At 40.5% G+C, this 20,448-nt stretch overlaps 1 protein-coding gene across 1 annotated transcript in view; it reads left to right on the top strand.

Moving 5' to 3' along the window:
- The window catches only part of ELMO1 (engulfment and cell motility 1), a 476,091-nt gene that overhangs the window by 444,070 nt on the left and 11,573 nt on the right, over positions 1-20,448 (top strand). The window contains exons 19-21 of the mRNA XM_065398227.1: positions 1,313-1,425; positions 14,605-14,712; positions 19,222-19,304. Of these exons, the coding sequence (XP_065254299.1) occupies positions 1,313-1,425; positions 14,605-14,712; positions 19,222-19,304 (304 nt within the window). The remainder of the gene's footprint in view (positions 1-1,312; positions 1,426-14,604; positions 14,713-19,221; positions 19,305-20,448) is intronic.

Consider the following 20,448-nt stretch of genomic DNA (forward strand, 5'->3'; position numbering starts at 1 on the left):
ACCAAGAAACCTATTCAAGCACTAAAGTCTTTTGACAGTATATAAATACCATGCAGAATATTCATACCATGGCTCTCAGTGGGAAAACTGTGGTATTTGAAAATAATCATAAGAGTACTAATAAAATACTTTCTAAAGGTAGTTTGTTTCTATAGTTCTAGTCACTTGATATTTGAATGGATAAATTTTTCACAGCTTGTAAATATACAGCAGATTGTGCATCAAGAACTCCTGTTCCAATATATATAAGCATTTAACTAGTACCTGGGAGGATTATGGCATATCTGACTAAGGGCGCAATCTTTATACACAGAACTTGCTATGATTTCAGTGGGGTTTCTGCATGCAGAGGGCATGTGAGATGAAGTGATACATGAACATGGCAATCAACATAGATGGAAAGTCTGATGTTTTCCAGAGGGGAGGAATTTTGATTTACCTCTACAATTGCACTCCTTTCCTGAGTCTCGACTGTGATTACTGCTATACACAATGATGTCTGGTATTACTTTATTCACACAGCAACCCAAAATTATGGTCTTGACACACTTCATATTTTATGACCCCTCTACACATTCAGTTACATCTTAGTCTTACTAGACTTGCTGTCAAGTTGATGTTTAAACCTCTCCTTTATGTATTCTTAATGAATCTAAGTAAGGAGATAGCCAATGAATTCAGTCACCTGTGCATCCTCATGACAGTGTCTGAAACCAACATTTAACGCTAGATACACATTAGTATCAAAACCTGCAGAACTTTTCAACAAACTCCATATGGTAGTAAATTCACAGAGTGATATAGAAATAAAAACAATCAAGTATAATCAGTTATTATTTTGTCTGAGCTGGAATTGGGACTGCTCACTATTTTCTCTTGGTGTTTCAGATTGTATAACTTGCATGATCTTTTCTCTCTTATACTAAATAATAACAATAACAGGTTCACTTTCATAGAACATTGCATCTGATTATGTCAATTAATCAAGTAAGCATCACAATAATCCTGTGAGATGCATCACATGCCTTTGTGATGTATGATACTAAGTATTATTTTATAGATGGCTTCACTGAGGCACAAGTAAGTTAAATGACTTGCCTAAGGTCACATACTGACTTACTGACAGTGATGTGAATAGGACCTCCCATTCCTGCCACTAGACAACTTCCCTCCTTGAAGCAGATTGGGTGCTGAAGTAAGACTACTATCCCCAAAATCAAGCTGAGTCTCTCGTGACACTGTCTATCTCAGTGAGAAAAAATGGTACGTGAATAAATCTAAAAAGTGCCTGGTTTTGTTTTGTTTGTTCCAGGGAGCTAAAAGAGAAGATTCAGCCTGAAATCTTAGAGCTGATCAAACAGCAACGTCTTAACCGACTTGTCGAAGGCACCTGCTTTAGGAAACTCAATAGTCGACGGCGACAAGGTACTGCTCAGGCCTGGATAGTCTGGCATTTCACTGTTCTTTCTCTATTCTAGTTTAGCTCAGGAGCATAACTTATTGGCAGTATTAGTGTTTAGATCCAACTATGAAGACTTTTCTTAGAAGGAATTACCCAAGGAATCTTTTAGTTAATTTTGTTCTTGAGTGTCCTGTGCTTCAGTGGGAATTTTTGAATGTTCCTCATATGAACTCTGAACTTTGGAATAGGTCCAGTCATTTTAGGCCCAGCATTTGACAAAAATCTGAAGCAATGGTTTTGCAGCAAGAGTTAAATACCTTGCACGCTCTCTTGATCTTCTGACATCTTGCAGATGACAAAGTCAAAAGATCTACCTGCCTCTGGAAAATAAGGTTGTAAATTAATAACACCCAGCTACTGTGGTATTCAGAACCTGAACATTCTTTTTTAAAAGACTGCTTTTAAATTGTGCTACTAATTATTTATATACCTCATCAAAGGCCCATCACTTTTACTTGTGGTGTGCACAACTCACCACCCCTCTCTACTTACTTCCTGTCCTTAATTTTCTTCTTTTATGATCATTTACATTAAACATAATGTGATGCTTAAATATTTCAAAAGCTAGCAGATTTTAAAAAGTACTCAAATCCATAACCTGTGCCCCTTGGGATGAATAAATTATAGGCATAGAAGAGCTATGTTCTCAGCCACATGCACCATTGCTCTGTTTTGGATTGTACAGCTCACTTTACCAAACCACACTCTACGTCACTGTTTCCCCTAACAGTAGCCCCCTTCTTCCCCAGGAGCAGAAGTTCAGGAGAGAAACTGTGGATTCAACATGCTACCCAAAGTTGGTTCCAAAATTTGCCTCCATACACCCGGCCACTCCCACCCGCATTTGGATGAGATTCACATTTCTATACTTTTATTTTTACTGTAAATGCAACATGAATTAGAAAACTATAAAAGCTAGGAGTAAATCTAGAGAGAGAAATATTTGAGAACTAGAGATTGATGTGGAAGTTTGCATAAAATATAGTCCCGGCAATATTCTCATCCTAGAAGATAAGCAGTGCACTGTCCTTAACCAAAGCTGATGGATGGTTTTGGAAAATTGCAAATTGGAAAATTTTCCAGGATGAAAATGAAGATGAAGAAAAGATGGCCAAGACATTCAGCTTTAAATCTTTATAATCGTAATGTTTAATAATATGTAATGAACCCATTGCACAGGATTTTCAGAAAAAAAACCCATCAGTGTGCCATTATAAATGTTTATAGAGATCCGTAGGGACATGTGACATGTACATTCTCAGCAGCAACAGCAGCATCTTCTGCACAGTTGCTGAGTGGTCAAGGAGACTTGCTTTGGTTTGGCAATTATCACCTGGCTTTGGTTTTACTAAATCAAACCATAATCCTGGGATTGTTTGGATCTGGGATCCATTTTATCTGAACCACCAAAGTTTTGGAGAGGGAGAGAGGAAAGAGGGTTGGGTAAAATGTTGTTTGGGCAAATCTCTAAAGGAAAGATGGAATATTTTTGGTTCTTTAAGTAATGGATTGTTTTAAACTAGTGTCAGTTCAAAAAAACCAGATTCTTAGCCGGTGTATATTGGTGTAGCTCCATTCACTTCAACAGAATTATACTGATTTACACAAGTTTAAAATCCAGCCCCTGGTCAAAAAGTTCCTTGCACCATGCCTTGCAAAGAACTATATTGGACAATCAAATTAATTGCTTTAGTATCATATTTATGCTTTAGTATCGTATTCATAGGTGTGCATGCTGCTTTGCAGGCAAATAAAAGACATGGTCCCTCCCGGTGACTGGGTGTACCAGGCCTTTGTGGCCCCCTACTGGAGGCCCCACTATTCTGCTGCACCCCACCCTAGGAAATAGTTCTCTGTGAAGAACAGAGCAGCCTTTGGGAAACCAGCAAGATTTGGCCTCTGGCAGTCAGAACTGCTAGGGACCAGCAACAGCCAATCAAGGCTCAGCAGGCTGAAATAAAAGGTAGCTGCCTGCTGTCCACAAGTCAGTTCCTAGCTGGAGCCAGAGGAGCAAGGAGAGATGCTCCATAGGCTGCAGCCAGAGGAACCAGGCTGGGTCAGGGACTATTACTGGCCACAGTCAGTGGCTGGGTTTAAGAAGGAACTCTGCTGATTCAACCCCTGGCAGGGAATCTAACCCAGAAAGAGTAAGAAACTAGTTGTTTATTATTGGCCCTGATGGGCAAGGACCTGTTTCTAATTTTTGAGTTTGTCATACCCCGGAAGGGCCCAGCCAGAGGGCTAAGTGACATAAGGACCACAGAGGCCGGCTGACAGCCTGCAGGGGGACACTGGTAGCCAAAGAGAATGGCAGCACCACGACTAGACGGCAGTGGAGTGCTCAAGGGGTGAATGAAACCCACCACACTCCCCCAAAGAGCTGACTTATCTATGGGCTATAACTGTGCCCTTAGGATACTTAGGATACTTCTGCACTTTGAAGGGGGTGCCTCCACTGTGCTCCATCAGGAACTCTAGCATACCTTTTTACTGATTCAGGGACAGCTTCTGCGCCACCTTTTGCAAAGGTGCTTGCATATGCTCCTCCTCCCACACGGGGGGCCTGCTGGTATCAAGGAAGCTAATGATGCTGTTGATGCTAAACTTACAGAGACCTTGTGCCCAGTAAAAAGTAAGGACCGTGATGGGCTTACTTAGACTGTAAGCAATTTGAGACAGGGAGTGTCTTTTATTTTTATAGTGATAATCAAGATGGCCCATTTTGGACAGTTGACAAGAAGGTGTGAGGATACTTAACATGGGGAAATAGATTCAATGTGTGTAATGACCCAGCCACTCCCAGTCTCTATTCAAGCTGAAGTTAATGGTATCTAGTTTGCAAATTAATTCCAGTTCAGCAGTTTCTCGTTGGAGTCTGTTTTTGAACATTATGAATCCTGATGTCAGATTTGTGTCCATTTATTCTTTTGCGTAGAGACTGTCCGGTTTGGCCAATGTACATGGCAGAGGGGCATTGCTGTTACGTATGCCTGTGGTGCCTAGTACAATGAGGCCTTGGTTCCTTGAATGGGGCTTTTAGGTGCTACTGCAAAACAAATAGCTAATAATAATGAGTGCAAAGTGAGGAGGCCTCCATGAGTCTTCTTCTCACCTCTCTTGTGTGCACACAAGCTGAGCCAATCTCCACAAATCTGAAAGTTTAGACTTAACAAGATAACTAACCGGAAAAAGAACAAAAACCCAGCAACAATGGGGGGCGGTAAGGAAAAAGGACAATGGTTACAACAGTAAGGTCATGTAGTTGCTCTGATTTATTATGCATGCATCTCGATGCATCCTTTTTATGATTTATTTTAATATAACCCCTGGGGCAAATGTTCCAAGTCTGCAGAATGTGCAAAGAGGTATCTTAACAAGGCCACCCATCAGAAACTAAAACCATTTAATTGCCTATTTAAAAAATAATTAACTGGCATTATTCTGTGATAAAGACTCCAGAGCAAACTTCTATTAAGACTGTTGTCTGAACAGGTGATAGGATACACATGGTTAGTCACAGTGGGTTGAAAGAATTGACTTAAGAAATAATGAGTAGAGAGCTTGCAAACTTTGTCACTCTCAGAGGGGTCAATCTTTTTCAAATTTGGATTTAGCTGGAAATCCTCCAAGCCAATGACTGCCTCAGTGGGGTGGTCTTGAAATGGAATATGGAGTATCTACAGTCATATCACTGCCTTTTGTACTTGAAAATGGGGTTATCATAACAGCATGAGCTCTCTCACTATATCAAGAAGTCTTTGATTGTTGCCCTAGCAGGGCCTCTGAAGGGCTTGTTGAGAGAGAGAGAGAGAGAGAGAGAGAGAGAGAGCTTGCTTCCCTATATATTACCCCTAAAAGCTTCCAAACAATATGAGACCTTTTACCTGGTATGTTTCACAAGGGAATGCCTGTACTAGTATTCTGATTTTGTTAGACTTTCTGAACAAAGAAGAATGAAATGGAAAAACAGATTGTGCACTCTTAGGCCATTGTGTAATGTCAGATCATAATGCTTCGTGAATCACTATTTTGTTAAAATGGTGACTATCGTCTGGCAGTTAGCCAATTGAGAACGTGGAATGATCTGTCTGCTCCCATAGTTTAGCCTGGAAAGAAAGGGAAAGAGAGCCAAGCAAAATCCCACAGAGCACTCAATAACTCTCAAAGTTATTTCCGGTGGAGCTAAGTAGTAGAAAAGCCTTCCTGTAGGTGAGTTTTATTGGGCATAATAGATATATTGCCGTTGTCACCCAGCATGTTGTTCATGTTGTTGGGTGCATTATTTTGGAATAAATGCCCTTTTGTCTTTAATAACATACAATTTCTCTTTAATCTTCATAAAGTGGGAAACTATGTACTGCAGCCAAAGACTCTTGGGTAGTAATTTTTGCATGGAGTAGGAAGCCTGATTATATAACCCTTTAAATTAACAACGCAGGGGCAGCATGTTTTTAAAGGGGACCAGCAATAGGAATTTAAAGGGGAAAAAAGTCCTTTGCAGTTTGTGCTGAATGTCTCCACTAACCAGGAGGAGAGATGAATCAGCGTTAATTGAAAATAGTTAATTCAAAACACATCCTTTTTCCTTTTAGTTTCTGCAGCATTCTCTTTTCCACAGGCAGCCTCCTCCACCTACTCTTGTTTTATCAAAATAAAAATGCAAAACTAGAAATCTGAGAGTTTGTTGTGGGGTAATTGGTTAACCTAATACCTCAAGTAGCTCTGCAAATCAATTAATTAAGGCTCACATAGAAGTGAGCCACAGTGATCTCTGTCTAAATATTCAGGTTAATTAAAATCATAAATAAAGACCATTTACCAAGGGAGAAAAAGTACTTGAATATAAATTCAAAACATTGAAAAGAAAAATGGTGAATCTACCCATAGCAATATTGAAATGCGCATGGTCATTTAGTTACCTGTATTCTAATAGCACTACAAGACCACAGGCTGTAGTTGGTGTGAATTTTTTGCCCAAGGATTCTTTAATCGTTTATAGTGTGGATCATATTTCAATATAAAACTCGGATCATGGGCCACCTCTTCTCCTGTTTGTGACCATGTGGACCACTTCTTTTCCGGTTCTAATCATACAACACTGTTATGGCACCCACAGCATACAGTTTACATGGAACAGTAATATTAGGAAACGATTTAATGTATCTTAGCTGCCTTTAGTGCAATTGGAAACAGCACCATGTGAAGAGCCAATACTATGTAGACCATCAGCAAGTGCTCACCAATGGTCCCCGGATTACAATTTGAGAGCTGGTATTCTAAATTTAATAAAGTGGTAAGATGCCGTTTAGCGAGACACGGTGGATGAGGTAATATCTTTTATTGGACCAACTTCTGTTGGTGAGAAAAACAAGCTTTCAAGCTTACACAGAATTCCTCAGGTCTGGGAAATGTACTCAGAGTGTCACAGCGATTGTTTAGCATAAGTAGTTAACACATATTTCAAGGGGCCATTCAAGGTGATGTGGCCCATTAACACCCCTCCAATCAGAGGAGGGGAGGAGAAAAAGGAGATGGCGAGGGGGGGGAGGTAAGGGTTAAGTGGGTTATAGACTTGTAATAAGCCATAAATTCAGTGTCTCTATTCTGTCCATGATTTTTAGTATCTAGCAAAGTGATGAATTTAAGTTCCCAGGCTTGTCTTTAAAGGTGTGGTGCGGGTTTCCTTTGAGGATGAAGACTGAGGTCAGATATTGAGTGAGTGCTTTGTGATATGATGTTTTTGTCTCTTATTTTTCTGTGTGCATTCATTCAAGAGCATAGTGATTGTCACATTTCACACACATAGTTGTTATTGGGGCATTTAGTGCACTGGATGAGGTACACCATATTGTGATAGGCATGTGTAGGATCCATGGATCTTGAAAGCTGTGTTGTGGGGGGAGGGTGTTGATCATCATAGCAGTGGAGATGTGTCTGCAGGTTGTATCTGTTGTTCTGGTAGGTCTGGTGCCACTTTAAGTTGGTGTGTCTTGGTCTGTGGGAGCTTGCTTCTGATGATGATGTGGAGAGGTTGAGGGGTTATTTGAAGGCCAGAAGTGGGGGTTGAGGAAAGATTTCTTTCAGGATGTGGCTCCCATTGAGTATGGGTTGTACTTGTTTGATGATACCCTGTATGGGTGCCAATGTGGGATGGTAGGTGTTTACTAGAGGTGTGCAGTTGGAGGGGGGTTATTTCTGTATTGAAGCAGATTCTCTCGGGGTATTTGAGTGACCCATTCTGTGATGCGATCTACTTCTCTGGTGAAATGTTCTTGTTTGGTGAAGGCAGTTTTACATGTGTTCAGGTGTATACCCCAGACTTTCTCCTCAGAGTATATTCTGTGGTATCTGAGTGCCTGGCTGTAGATAACATATTTCTTGGTGTGTTCGAGGTGATTATTGGATCTGTGAAGGTAGGTGTGGCAATCCAGGAGTTTCTTGTATATACTTGTCTGAAGAGTTCCATTGTTGAAGCTGATCGTGGTGTCCAGGAAGTTGATGTTAGTGTGGGAGTGTTCTAGAGAAAGTATAATGGATGGGTGGTGGTTGTTGAAGTTGTAGTGGAAATCCATGAGGGAATTTAGGTTATATATCCAGAGGCTGAAAATATCAATGTATCTCAGGTATATTGTTGGTTTCTTGCTGCATTTGTCCAGAAATTCTTTGTCAGGGTGGCCTGCGAAGAGGTTGGCATATTGGTGAGCCATCCTAGTACCCATGGCTGTCCCCATGGTTTGAACAAAGTGTTTGTTGTTGAATGTAAAATTGTTATGGGTGAGAATGAAATGGATATGTTTGGCAATAACTTCAACAGAGAAAGCCTGGGAGCTTAAATTTGTAACTTTGCGAGATACTAAAAATCATGGACTGAGTAGAGACATTGGATTGATGGTTTATTAAAACAAGCTATGCCCACTTAACACCCTCCCCCCAAAAAAACTTTTTTTTACCTCCCCCTCCCTCTACCCATGACTGGAGAAGGGTTAATGGGCCACTTTACCTTGAATGGTCCCTTGAAATGTGTTAACTACTTATGCTAAACAGTCTGGTCCACCTTGCATTTAGCTGTGACACTCTGAGTACATTTCCCAGACCTGAAGAAGAGCTCTGTGTTTGAAAGCTTGTCTCTCTCATCAAAACAGGTTGGTCCAATAAAAGCTAATACCTCACCCACCTTGTCTCTCTAATATCCTGGGACAACATGGCTACAAAAACACTGCATACAAGATGCCATTTAGTTAACAGGCTCCTGCAGCTCTTGTTTGAAGGTCAAATATTTTAAGCAAAAAAATTGTTTAGAAGGTTAAAAATCAGAGCATTTAAACTTGGTTTCTAAACAAAGACTCTCTAGCAACTCTACTTAGTTACACCAGCTGCCATATACTTGGAAGAGGGATGTTTAATTGTTCGGTTTTTTTCAGATTTTATAGAAAAAGTACAGTTAACTGGTCCAGTTTCCTCTAGTGGCAAGCTGTGAGCCCCCTGTGGCAGAAAATATGCCCTGAAGAGGGTCACAGCAGTAGTTGTGAATCTGAAGCACTCAGTACAAACCACAAAGTGAGTGGGGCCAGCAAGATCGAAGATTCCATCAGCTATAAATACTGGGCTAGAGCACCCGAAGACGTACTGATTGAGTATAAACCCAGTGAAGTTAAACCTGGCCCAGCCAGGCAAGATGCCTGATGGATAGATGCCTGTTCTTCCCCAAGGGATGAATTTTGGGATGGGACTGCAAATTCTACCCACTGACACACACAGGAGTGAGTTAAGCCCAGGGGATAGTTGGCGTAGTGAAGTAAAGTGATGATAAAATGAGCCAATGGAAAATGAGTGGATTTAACCTTTTCCAGTTTACAAGTCTAGGGAGGAACAATAGTTAAGATTAGGGCAGAGGACTGGGAATCAGGTGACCTGTGTTCTATTCCAAGTTCAGCCTCAAATTTTCTAAATTACTTTGGGCAAAGCCATTTTAAGCCCTCTGTCCTCCAGTTTCCCCATCTGTAAACATGGGAAAAATAATACTGTACTTCGTTGCCAAGATCAGGTCATTAGTGTTTTTAAAGCTCTCTGAGGTCCTCAGATGGAAGGCACTGTGAGAACTGTATTATTATCTATCTAGTTGTAATCTTAGTAATCAAGCTGGTATCCCTAATAACATCAGTAATTCAATGAGAGTGAGTAAACCAGACTTAAGAACTGGCTAGGAGGTTTTAATAGCATGGTAGTTGTGAGTACAAATAAATCATGGCCCTTCTTTGTCACTCAATACTGTTTCTTATAGTTATCCTCCCAGAAACTACTGTTGTATTAATTTAGATGAATTTATAGGCCCAAAGAGTTAAAGGTGTGAACATGACCCTGAAACTATCCAATATTAAACAGTTTTAAATAAGGTTTGGGTTTGATATACAGACCTCAGCCTGCTTAATACAATGGGAATCACATTAGGCAGTTCTTGCCAAAGGTTAGAAATGTATTGATTGGAACACATGAAAAGGAAAAAGAGCAGAAAAAAATCAAAACAAGGCAAAAAGCATTGAAATTGGCTGATTATGAAAAACAAACACCTGTTAAAGTTCCTTTGTGGAGACGGTAAATACTGGTTAAAGTCTCTTTTCAGTCGAACAGTTCTCCTTGGAAGGGAGGAAAGGGTTATTTCTGTTAAATATTGAGGCTTTCCTGCTTTTAAAAACATGGACAGATGCAGAAGGGAGAGAAGAGATAGAATAGTAAAGATCAGGGAAATATGGCTTTTGTTGATGTTCTTAGGATAGAGGGTGACTGCTCAGTCATGGATGGATGCTTTGGGCTGGCAGGTTGGCTATGATAGCGGATGTTCTGGACTCTGGCTCACTTCCCTGTTCAGGGATGCCATCCGATTGGTCTGGTCAGGTTCCTATCCTTCACTGGTCCTTCCCAGGCTGAGCATTTCTGGATGGGCCATCTCATTTCACCATGCTGGTGCTGTGCAATACAGTTAATCTCAGGATCAGATGAAAAGCTGAGAGAAAGAGAGAATAGGAGGAAGAGGATTGGGGATGAAAAGGAACATGCAAGGAGGGGAAGACACAGCAAGATTTCACCTGTATCAGGCTGGGATCCTCACTGATGCAGCAATGATCATCAGACAGCCTCACTGGAATATCAAGGTCTGGTGTCACAGCAACAACCCTTCCCACAGTGATGGCAAAAAGTTTTATTTTTCTCCCCCAAAGTCTCTTTTTTTAAGGGCCCCGAAAAGGTGATGAGTGGAATAATCCATCCTCTGTTTATTTTGCCCACCAATTAAGCCTAATTTCCAAAGCACCAATTTTAGTCCACTGACTCTCTACTCCTCTGGTTTACCAGTCACAATTTTAACACAGTCCTTGAGTGGTATCAGTAAACTCTTTTTGTTTAAATTAGCTTAATCTTTCTGTCTTCTTCTCACATCTTTTCTTAAGTAGTTTTATGTAACAGGTCATGGTGATAATTCTTGAACCGTTATCCACTTTTTACCAGTTAGGCTAACAATTAGGATAAATTTGTACACCCAGTTATCACAACGCCACCCATTCTAAATAAGAGTTTTATCAGAGCATGTATAACATTAGATGAAAAATTAAGGGTCTTGTGTCCAGCATCTCAGCAAAGGGCCCTAGACTATGGAGCATCTCTACCAAGGGAAATCAGACTCAGCCTAAGACTAACAGTGTTCAGGGCAAAATGCAAGCTGCCCAATTTTGATCTGACCATTTCACCAAGGAAGAGAAAATTTCTCCAGATATATGCACAGACCCACAACTTTACAGAGTGCAGAGTTGAAGTTCCATTTTGAAATTCCTTTCCAGTCTTTTAAATCCTGGCACAGTACCTGGATACCATGGTAATCATTTTTAAAAGCACTACAGGCTTTCCTATCTGTGCTTTCTTGATTTAAAACTGCTTCTTCCTAAAAATGATTAAAATAAGTAAGAACTTGCACTTGTATTTTCTTTTAATTTGTTTGGAGCTGGAAGACAAAAAATGCATTTTTGTCAGCTTAACATTTCTTGTGCCCTAACCATAAACATGGTGTCCTCTCTTTTTCTTATTACTTAGCACCATTTTGCATGGGTTCTTTTTTAGTTTATCCTTTAGTTTAAAAAACAACGGAATCAAAACATTTACTAAACCTACCATGTAGTAAAATAGCACCGGCACTACTTCACACAACTCCCATAAACCAACATGATCCCTTGTAAAGCGGAGATCCCTAAAGATGGTGCATCAAGCCAATATTATATTATTATTAAGCTGAAAACCAGCTGCCTGTGGCTGTGATGGGTGTATCAAGACCCAAAAGGAAAACCAGGTCTGTTCTCAATTGTTAATATCCTGGTTGCCCTACTCTCAGCCTGAGTAGTATGATCAGTACAGCTGACAGAATATCATTAGTTCCTTTTGCAGGTCCCATTTAAATCATTTCCCCTGCCAGCAAGTTTTGCTATGGCGGCAATGATGAATAAGACTCCTGGAGAGTTGCACTGGACACACTATGAGCAGCAGTCTATGATTATTAGTTCTTTAATTATCCTTTTGACATTGGGAATCATTTTATTGGCCTTCCTAGCTAGGCTTTCTTAGTTTAAAACCATTGCTTCCTAAAAATAATGTAAAGGAGTAAGCACTCACATTTGTATTTTCTGTTTTTGTTTTTGTTTTTTAGATATTTGGGGCTGGAAGAAGGTTATTAGAACGCTCTAGTCATTAGTATGTTAATGATCTGGTCCATTTTAGCTTCTTCAATAACTCCAGTGCATAGTCTTTGATGATTCTCTCCACGTTTCATACTAATTGTCTTCATTGACACCATCCATTTACTCAATGCCCAAAGGTATTGAGACTATAGTAAGGCCATGCTGAGTTTCAATAGGAAGAAAGGATTTTTTTAATCATAAGAAATTGCTAGCTATGTTCTCCTGTACTGTCCAAAATTGTAAAACTGTCTCATGAATAGATGGGGTTGCTATTAGAGCTAGAGATTATATTCTGATACTGTATTTAATAGGACTGCCTCTTTTATGAACGAAAATAACAAGTTGTTCCAGTGCCAGGGCCGGCTCCAGGGTTTTGGCCGCCCCAAGCAGCCAAACAAAAAAAACCAAAACAAAACAAAAAAAGCCATGATCGCAATCTGCGGCGGCAATTCGGCGGGAGGTCCTTTATTCCGAGCAGGCGTGAGGGACCGTCCGCCGAATTGCTGCTGAACAGCTGTACGTGCCGCCCCTCTCCGAAGTGGCCGCCCCAAGCACCTGCTTGGTAAGCTGGTGCCTGGAGCCGGCCCTGTCCAGTGCTAAGGATAAGTTTTTTCTAAGCATTAGGTTTGAAACATTTCTGGTAAAACTACCTGGAACCAGATGTTCAGATCCAGGGAGAATTCATTCACCATACATTCTTCCAAGACTCATAAATTGAATGCCAAGCAGTTTATTATGGGTCCTTCATATAAGACCATATAAACTGAGGGCCCTGTCTTCTCTCTTATGAAGCCCCTATAACATTTTTGTAAGCATAGAAACTTCTGGTTTCTCGACTACAATTTCCCTTCTCCCCAGTGCTGTGCAACACACTATGTGCTAGTTACCTGCAGCCTTCCATCCCAGGGATAGCTCTGTTTCAGTGGCACTTTATGTACGTAGCACGAGACTCTAAACCTGGGCACACAAAAGTAAATCAATTAACTCTGGGGTTGCTCTAGATTTATGCTTGTATAACTGAAATCAGACTCTCTCACCATAGTTCATAAGGTGCTCTGAGTTCTTTCAGGAGAAGGTGGTACATAAATGGAAAAATATTTGCATTTATTATTTTCCAAACATCTTTGCACATTTACTGAGTGAAAAAAGCTAATACACAGTGAAAAATAGCTAAAAGGGGGGATCACATGCACAGTTTAAAAAATCTATGATGTTCAATCATGTCCCTCCATTAGGTGGTTGTTTAATTTATTTTAAAGCATGGACAGTGGGGCTTACAGGATTCCTAAAAATGTCAGGCTCATGAAGCCAGTGTGCTAGTATAGTGCTCTGGGGCTGTGTCCATGCTAGCCTTTGCCCCTAAAATTTCTCACCATGGGTGCCACTCCTCTGGTGATAGAAATGATGGGAGGGCTGATGTAGACAAGCCACTAGGGATCCACTAGCATTTTAACCACTATTTTGTCCAACCTTGCTCAAAGTTTTAGGAGAGTCATAGTTCAAGTGTAACAAAATTGCATTTCTGACAGCGTACTGTGGTCTGTTTATTAGAGGTGCTGTGGTACGGTTGGTACCTGGGTGGTAGTCTGGAGTTATCCTTTCAGAAAGGGAATTGGCAGGCAGTGACCTTATACATTAGCTAGTATTTTAGTCTGGCTCTGCCAGCAAATATTAGTGGTAGCAGTTCTTGGCAAATATTGTTAAGCGGAATAATAACTGAAGAAGCTGAAGATGGGAAGAAGTGTAAATGTACTTGGGCTCCAAGAGAAGGCTAAAATGAAAAAAGACAAACAATATGCATTTGTGGACATATAAAGTAATGACTTATTTGTTATCTATAGAATAAGGGTCTTGGTGATGTAGTTATTGAAACCATTGGGAAATTATTATTATGTTCTGTAACACAGTAAATGTACATGACGCTTTATAAAGCATATCAGAAGGCAAGGGCCACAGTTTTCAAATCTAAATAGTCATTTTTGGGTGCTCCATTTGAGACATCTTAAATGGGTCTGGTTCTCAATTACTGAGCACTCTGCACTTCTTCCAAACAGTCCCCTCAAAGGCATCTCAGGTTAGGCACCCAAAGTCACTAGTTTCTCTTGAAAACCTTAGCCCAAGTCTCTTCCCAGAAGAGTTTAAAACTAAGGAAGTCATTCTTGTTTAACACTGGTTTTCGTAAATGGTGGCTGAATGGAATAGAAATGCTGCAAGAGGACCAGTTCAAAGACTCTTCGTAATTAAGTGAATTATCGTGAACAGGCAAAGTCCTTGCCCTCCTCAAAACACATCACACATTCTTTAAGCATTACATAATACTACTTCCCTGCGGTTTAGCATATGAAATGAATAACTTTTCTCCTGTGCTATTGGTGATGAAGATGAAAACAGATGATAACCTTTTTTAATGTATTATTTTATCAGACAAATTTTGGTATTGTCGATTATCGCCCAATCACAAGGTCTTGCACTACGGAGACTTGGAAGAAAGTCCACAGGGAGAAGTTCCCCATGATTCTTTGCAGGATAAATGTAAGTCATGTAAATGTGCTGGCTCTTCTATTAGTTAATTTTTAAGTTACTTATTTGCTTTTAAGACAATGCAATATAAATAGCTCCATTAATGGGCCCAGTATGCCATGCCTCCTCTGGTTAAGGTATATCTTGTCACAAGCATTCTTCTCAAGTACAGACCTCTGGGCAGTCTATAAAGAGTTTGTCAGACTGCAGTAATGGTAGAGCTTGCAAAGTGTGTATTTTTTTTCAAGGCTATCCAATGGCAGCTCTACCCAGAAGGATGTGAACAGTTCCAGTCAATTTATGCCACCATTTGGATTGTTCACCTCAATTTTCTTGTTTAGCTTCATCTTACTATGAAACCCAAAATGAGTGGCCAGATCTTGTCTTTGCAAATCCATGGGTGGCATAGATCTGCTCTTGTGGCCCGGGAACTTGTGAGATCTGGGTTCAATTCCAGACTCTGCTACAGCCTTCCTCTGTGTCCCTGAGAAAATTGTTTAATCTCTTATTGCTTCACTTCCTCATCTGTAAAACAGGGATAATAATTCTCCTCTCTCTCACACACAGGGTGTGTGTCTCTGTCTCTGTCTGCCATGCTGTCTCCCCTCCCTCCATTTGTGCTGCCTTGTAGAGTGTGAGGCTATATTAACAACAATGGGATAACCCTGGAGGGCTCAGCCAAAAGCTAGTTCATCATTTAGCAGTAAGGCATTCCCTGGGAAATATCCCACCCTCTGACTTCACCACCTCAACCAAGCTTCACAATCATCATCGCTGTGTACAGTATTAAATTGTTTGTTTAAAACTTATACTTATATGTGTACACATACATACACACACACAGTATAAGTTTTAATGTATGTGTATACACATACATACACACACACACACACACTATATATATATATATATAATGTCTTTTGTCTGGTGAAAAAAATTTCCCTGGAACCTAACCCCCTCTCCCTCCCCCCCCCCCCCCATTTACATTAATTCTTATGTGGAAAATGGATTTGCTTAACATCGTTTCGCTTAAAGTAGCATTTTTCAGGAACATAACTACAACGTTAAGCAAGGAGTTACTGTAACTTAATAACCTAAACTTCTTACACTGATTTATTTTTATTAATCAATTAACACAAACCTTTGGGATAATGAAATCAAAATCTTTGTTCTGCCCCCATCCCATAAAAATGTCTGGGTGCTGCTTTGTGCTGGCCTGGGAGAGTGACACACCTAGCTGGAGTCACATGACAGTGGCATTTTACAGTCACATTCACTTATTTTCATTGCTGTACAGAATTGCCTCAAGGGTGTTTCGTGCTTTTACTGGAGTCCTTTGTCAGAATCTAGGACAGGGTTTCTGATCACTGCACTAAAGCATTGGCACTGGGAAAAGCTATTTGTTTGCTCTGCAGATAGAGAAATAGGGCAAAAATATTACAGTGGCTTTGGAGTGAAAGATGAGGCAGTGAACCCCACTCTTGAACTGTGGCTCTAGTGACTGGGCCCCATCCTCCATAAAATGTGTATGTCGGATGACCAAGTGAATTAGATAGTGACAGAATTTGAGGGAGGGCCACCATTCCTTGAGTGCCACAGACTTTTCAGGCTCAGGGGGACTCATGGATTACCACAGCAGCCATTACATTAGGAATTAGTTTAAATGGAACATGAGAACCATCCGACTCATGTAAATAGAGCCCAATAATAAGGTGCTACTGTTCAAGACATGCCATGAAGAACTAGCTTTGGGAACCTATAAAACCTGTGACCAAGTGCGGACTCCCTAGTTTTTGAGTCACCCTATATATAATGTGGGACTACGGAGATTTGCTACCATCTGAGTGTACTGACCTACACTCTCCTAGACATAAAGATTACTGTGCTCTCCACTGCCAGCTTTGGACAAGCCTTCTCGCTCCTCCTGGCCATCGGGTGAGCAAAGGGGACCACACAGTGGTCCTTCTCTCTTCCCATTCCCCAATGCAGAAGGGGGAGAATCAGTAGGGGAAAGGGGATGAGGGAAAGAAAAATGAGACCGAGGTGGCTTGTGAAGAGGGGAGTCCTCTTTGTCTGCTCACTAAGTTTGGATGAACTGGTACCATCAGTTCTCAAAAATGCCTTCTTTCATATCCAGTTTGCTAGGAAACTTGGTCCATTCCTCCCAGATGAGGATTTAGCCACAATAATCCATGCATTGGTCATATCCAGGCTGGAATACTGTGACTGATTGTATCTGAAGCTGAATGTGAAGATTATGCATAGGCTTCAGCTGGCACAGAATGCAGCTGCCCACCTCTTCTATGGCTTAGGCTACGTCAGACCCATGCTCAAGATCTTCCACTGGCTCCCTGTCAGCTTTCAATGCCAGTTTAAGGCAATGGTCTTAATTTTCAAAGCGATTAATGTATCAAGCCCCAGCTACATCAAAGACCAAATTTTGACTTATGAATCACTTCTGGAACAATACAGATCACAAAACCCAGGGCAAAGCATATGAGATCTGGGAACCAAAATTCTCAGTAGAGAGGATCTGGCTATGGAACAACCTTCCAGATGAGATCAGGTGAATTCAGAGTCTGACCATCTTTAGGAAACATTACAAAGCCTTCAGTTTAGAGAAAGTCTTTTCACCATAAGTGATACTCACAACTCAGACACTTCCTTTTATTCCCCAAATCCTCCCAGTTCCTCAAAAAAACCTACCCCAAGCAGAGTGTTGACCCTAAAAAGAGAAAAGTGACAATGACTTCATGGAGTCCACTAGGGACTTTGCTACGGCTATCGCCATCTTTGCTATGGGGAAGTTGCTTAGAGACTTCAATGATGAGTGGCACTTTAAAACCCTAAAGTAGACCGAAGGAGGAGAGGTTGAATGGATAACCCCAGGAATAATTTCTGCTGCTTATGGTTTACTGTATGTAAAAAAAAAGCCATTAAAAATGGCATTGTATTTTAATATTTTGTGTTGTCTTTTCAACCATAACACTGTGAGTGATACAACAGCTTGTTGTCTTGGCTAGAGAAGACACATATATAATACATAAAATATGTGTTCTGCTGCTGAGTCCATCAGGGGGAAAATGCATTCTCTACTGTAGCATTTCCATTAGAGATTCTAAGGGCTCGAGCAATGACAGACTTTCATGTTATTATTCTGCTCCATATGATCCTTTTCCAAAGTCACAAGATAATGGGTTATTTATAGATTGTAGAAGCTTTCTGTCATTCACTGACCATATTATATTTAGAGTATATAGATTTTCCATAATGTAATTACTGCCGGAAAATTGACTTCCACTTGAAGCACAGATGCATTTATCTCTGTGTTCTAGTGACCTCACCAAGTTTACTCCTGCAGAGACTGTGACAAATGCAACTTTTCAAAACTTTTTTTAATGAATTTACTTTAAAAATTATTTTTTTTAAAAAACAGTGATGGTTGGTCATTCTAAACTTTATATAGCTTCCCCATCAAAATCACAAGTGTGTGATTGAGCAGTCAGTCATTGATAAAGTGTAAAACAACATAAAAAAGTTGTATCTAAATTAATAAGACAGATATATGCTATATGTTGTCTAGAGCAGTGGTTCTCAACCTTTTTTTTTTTCGCGGACCACTTGAAAATTGCTGAGGGTCCTGGCGGACCACTTAAGGCTCTTTCCAAATGTTGTTTGTACCATTAGCTAACTATTGTAAAATGCTTTGGATAAAAGCGTTATATAAAAAAAACTTAACAACAATTAACATTTTTTTGTTCTACAAATAAAAGCACACAACTCATATTTTAATATCAGTAGCCTTACCTTTCTAATGTGATGGATGTGCCCTCTCTCCCCTGCCGGGGCAGGCCCTGAGCTGAGGCTGGGAAGGAGAGCCATCTCTCCCTGGCTGCCACAGCCCTGGAGCTGGGGAAAGTCACCTCTTTCTCTGGCCACCGCTACACTGCACATCCAAATTCCTCCCACCTCCTCTTACCCCACTGCCTCCTCACACTTACCCCCTATTCTCCCCCAGGCCACCACCTCACCTTACATGTGCGTCTTCTCCAGGGTCCAGGCACCTAATTAGTGGAGCCACGCCTGCGTGGCTCAACTAATTAGGTGGGTAGCCCTTCATTCACTTGTGTTCGGCCACCCAGGCGTGAACCTTAGAGGGTACTATCCGTGGACCACCTGAATGGAGCTTGTGGACCACAGTTTGAAAATCTCTGGTCTAGAGGTGTGAGTGTACATAAACCCTATACACATCTACACAAAATCCATTTTCCATCAAAAGTCTCAACAAGAGGGAGAACGCAGAATCCTAGTTCATATTTCCATCTGGACATGTGAAACTTGAATCCATTATGTTAAGGCTCAGTGATGCCTGTTTCAGTTGTTTTGCTTAGTTTCCTTTTTCACAGCAGACTCTGGTAATGGCATAGTAGCTGGAATTTTTGACACATCAGTTTTGCCTCTTGTTTGACAGCACAGCTCTTACACTTTTTGGTTACACTCATTTTCTTTTTTTGAATGCAGTACCTGTGGCAGATATAAAAGCAGTTGTGACAGGGAAGGACTGCCCTCACATGAAGGAGAAAGGTGCTCTTAAACAAAACAAGGTATGACTTTCAAATTATTATAACTGTTCACTCTGCAGAGTACAAAGACTGTGAACATGACCTTTCCTGAAATAACTGCATTCTGGCTTGCTGCAAATCCATTTGTATGTGAACACACACACACACACACACACTCTCTCTATTTTTCTGTCTTTTTCTGTTTTCATCTAAAACCATGTGAGTCAAATTATTAGACAAGCCTACTTGAGTGGGCTCAACCCTATGTTTAACTTTCATGGCATCTGTGCATTGTGATAATTGTGGATAAACACAACCCATACGGAGAAGTGATCAGTAGTGCTGGCTCCTGCTGGGTTCCAGGGAGTCTAACAGAGTAGCAATAACTATTGATGAGTGGCCTAACGATGTTACCTGCTGAAACATTATCCTCATTAAACAAATAAATTGTGCTTACCATATTCTCTGATGAATCTGTCACTGCATCTGTCACACAGCAAAGATATCATTTTTGTCCAGTTTATAGTAATTTCAGATTGAGGTGTGCTAGAAAACCCAGGTGTGAAATGGATGCTGATGAAAGGATGCCATGTGATATTTGAATTTTAAGGAGGCATTCAGTGTTACAGTGGGATTGAGAAGAGGTGCAGTGTTCAGATCCAGATTAGGTTTAGGATATTTTTCAGAGGTTGGGTTCAAGAAGCTGAAGCTAGCACTAGTGTTCAGGTTTCATAGTGCTAAAATCTTGCTTTTTTTTTTTTTTTTTTTGCTGAGAAGTTAATTCCCAATTACGAGAGCTTGGGAGATCCGAAGATCTTGGGAAAATTCTGCCATCTTTAAAGGTGGAAATCCCTGGCCAACAGGTATATTCATGAGACTTCCATCAACCTGTGCTGCATATGAATTTCAGTGGGGGAATAAGACCCTCATTGCTTTGGATCTGACTTGAAACCACAGGGTTCTAGCCAGGGGATTTGAATCTGAATCTATCAATGCCTGAAATTAGGAATATTTTGAAGTTCTGCTTTGGATCCACCTCTAGTTGTGATGCTTAGAAAGATTCTGAAGCATAAAATATTTAAAAAAGGATTTCCTACTTCAGTAGTGTTTAATTTTGAAAACAAAATGTGTGTGTTTAATGTTCATGAAAGCATAGGACTAAAGACAGATCTGGAGCCAGGCACTG

This window comes from Emys orbicularis, chromosome 2 (genome assembly GCF_028017835.1).
Source record: "Emys orbicularis isolate rEmyOrb1 chromosome 2, rEmyOrb1.hap1, whole genome shotgun sequence".
In the NCBI taxonomy this organism is placed as follows: domain Eukaryota; kingdom Metazoa; phylum Chordata; order Testudines; family Emydidae; genus Emys; species Emys orbicularis.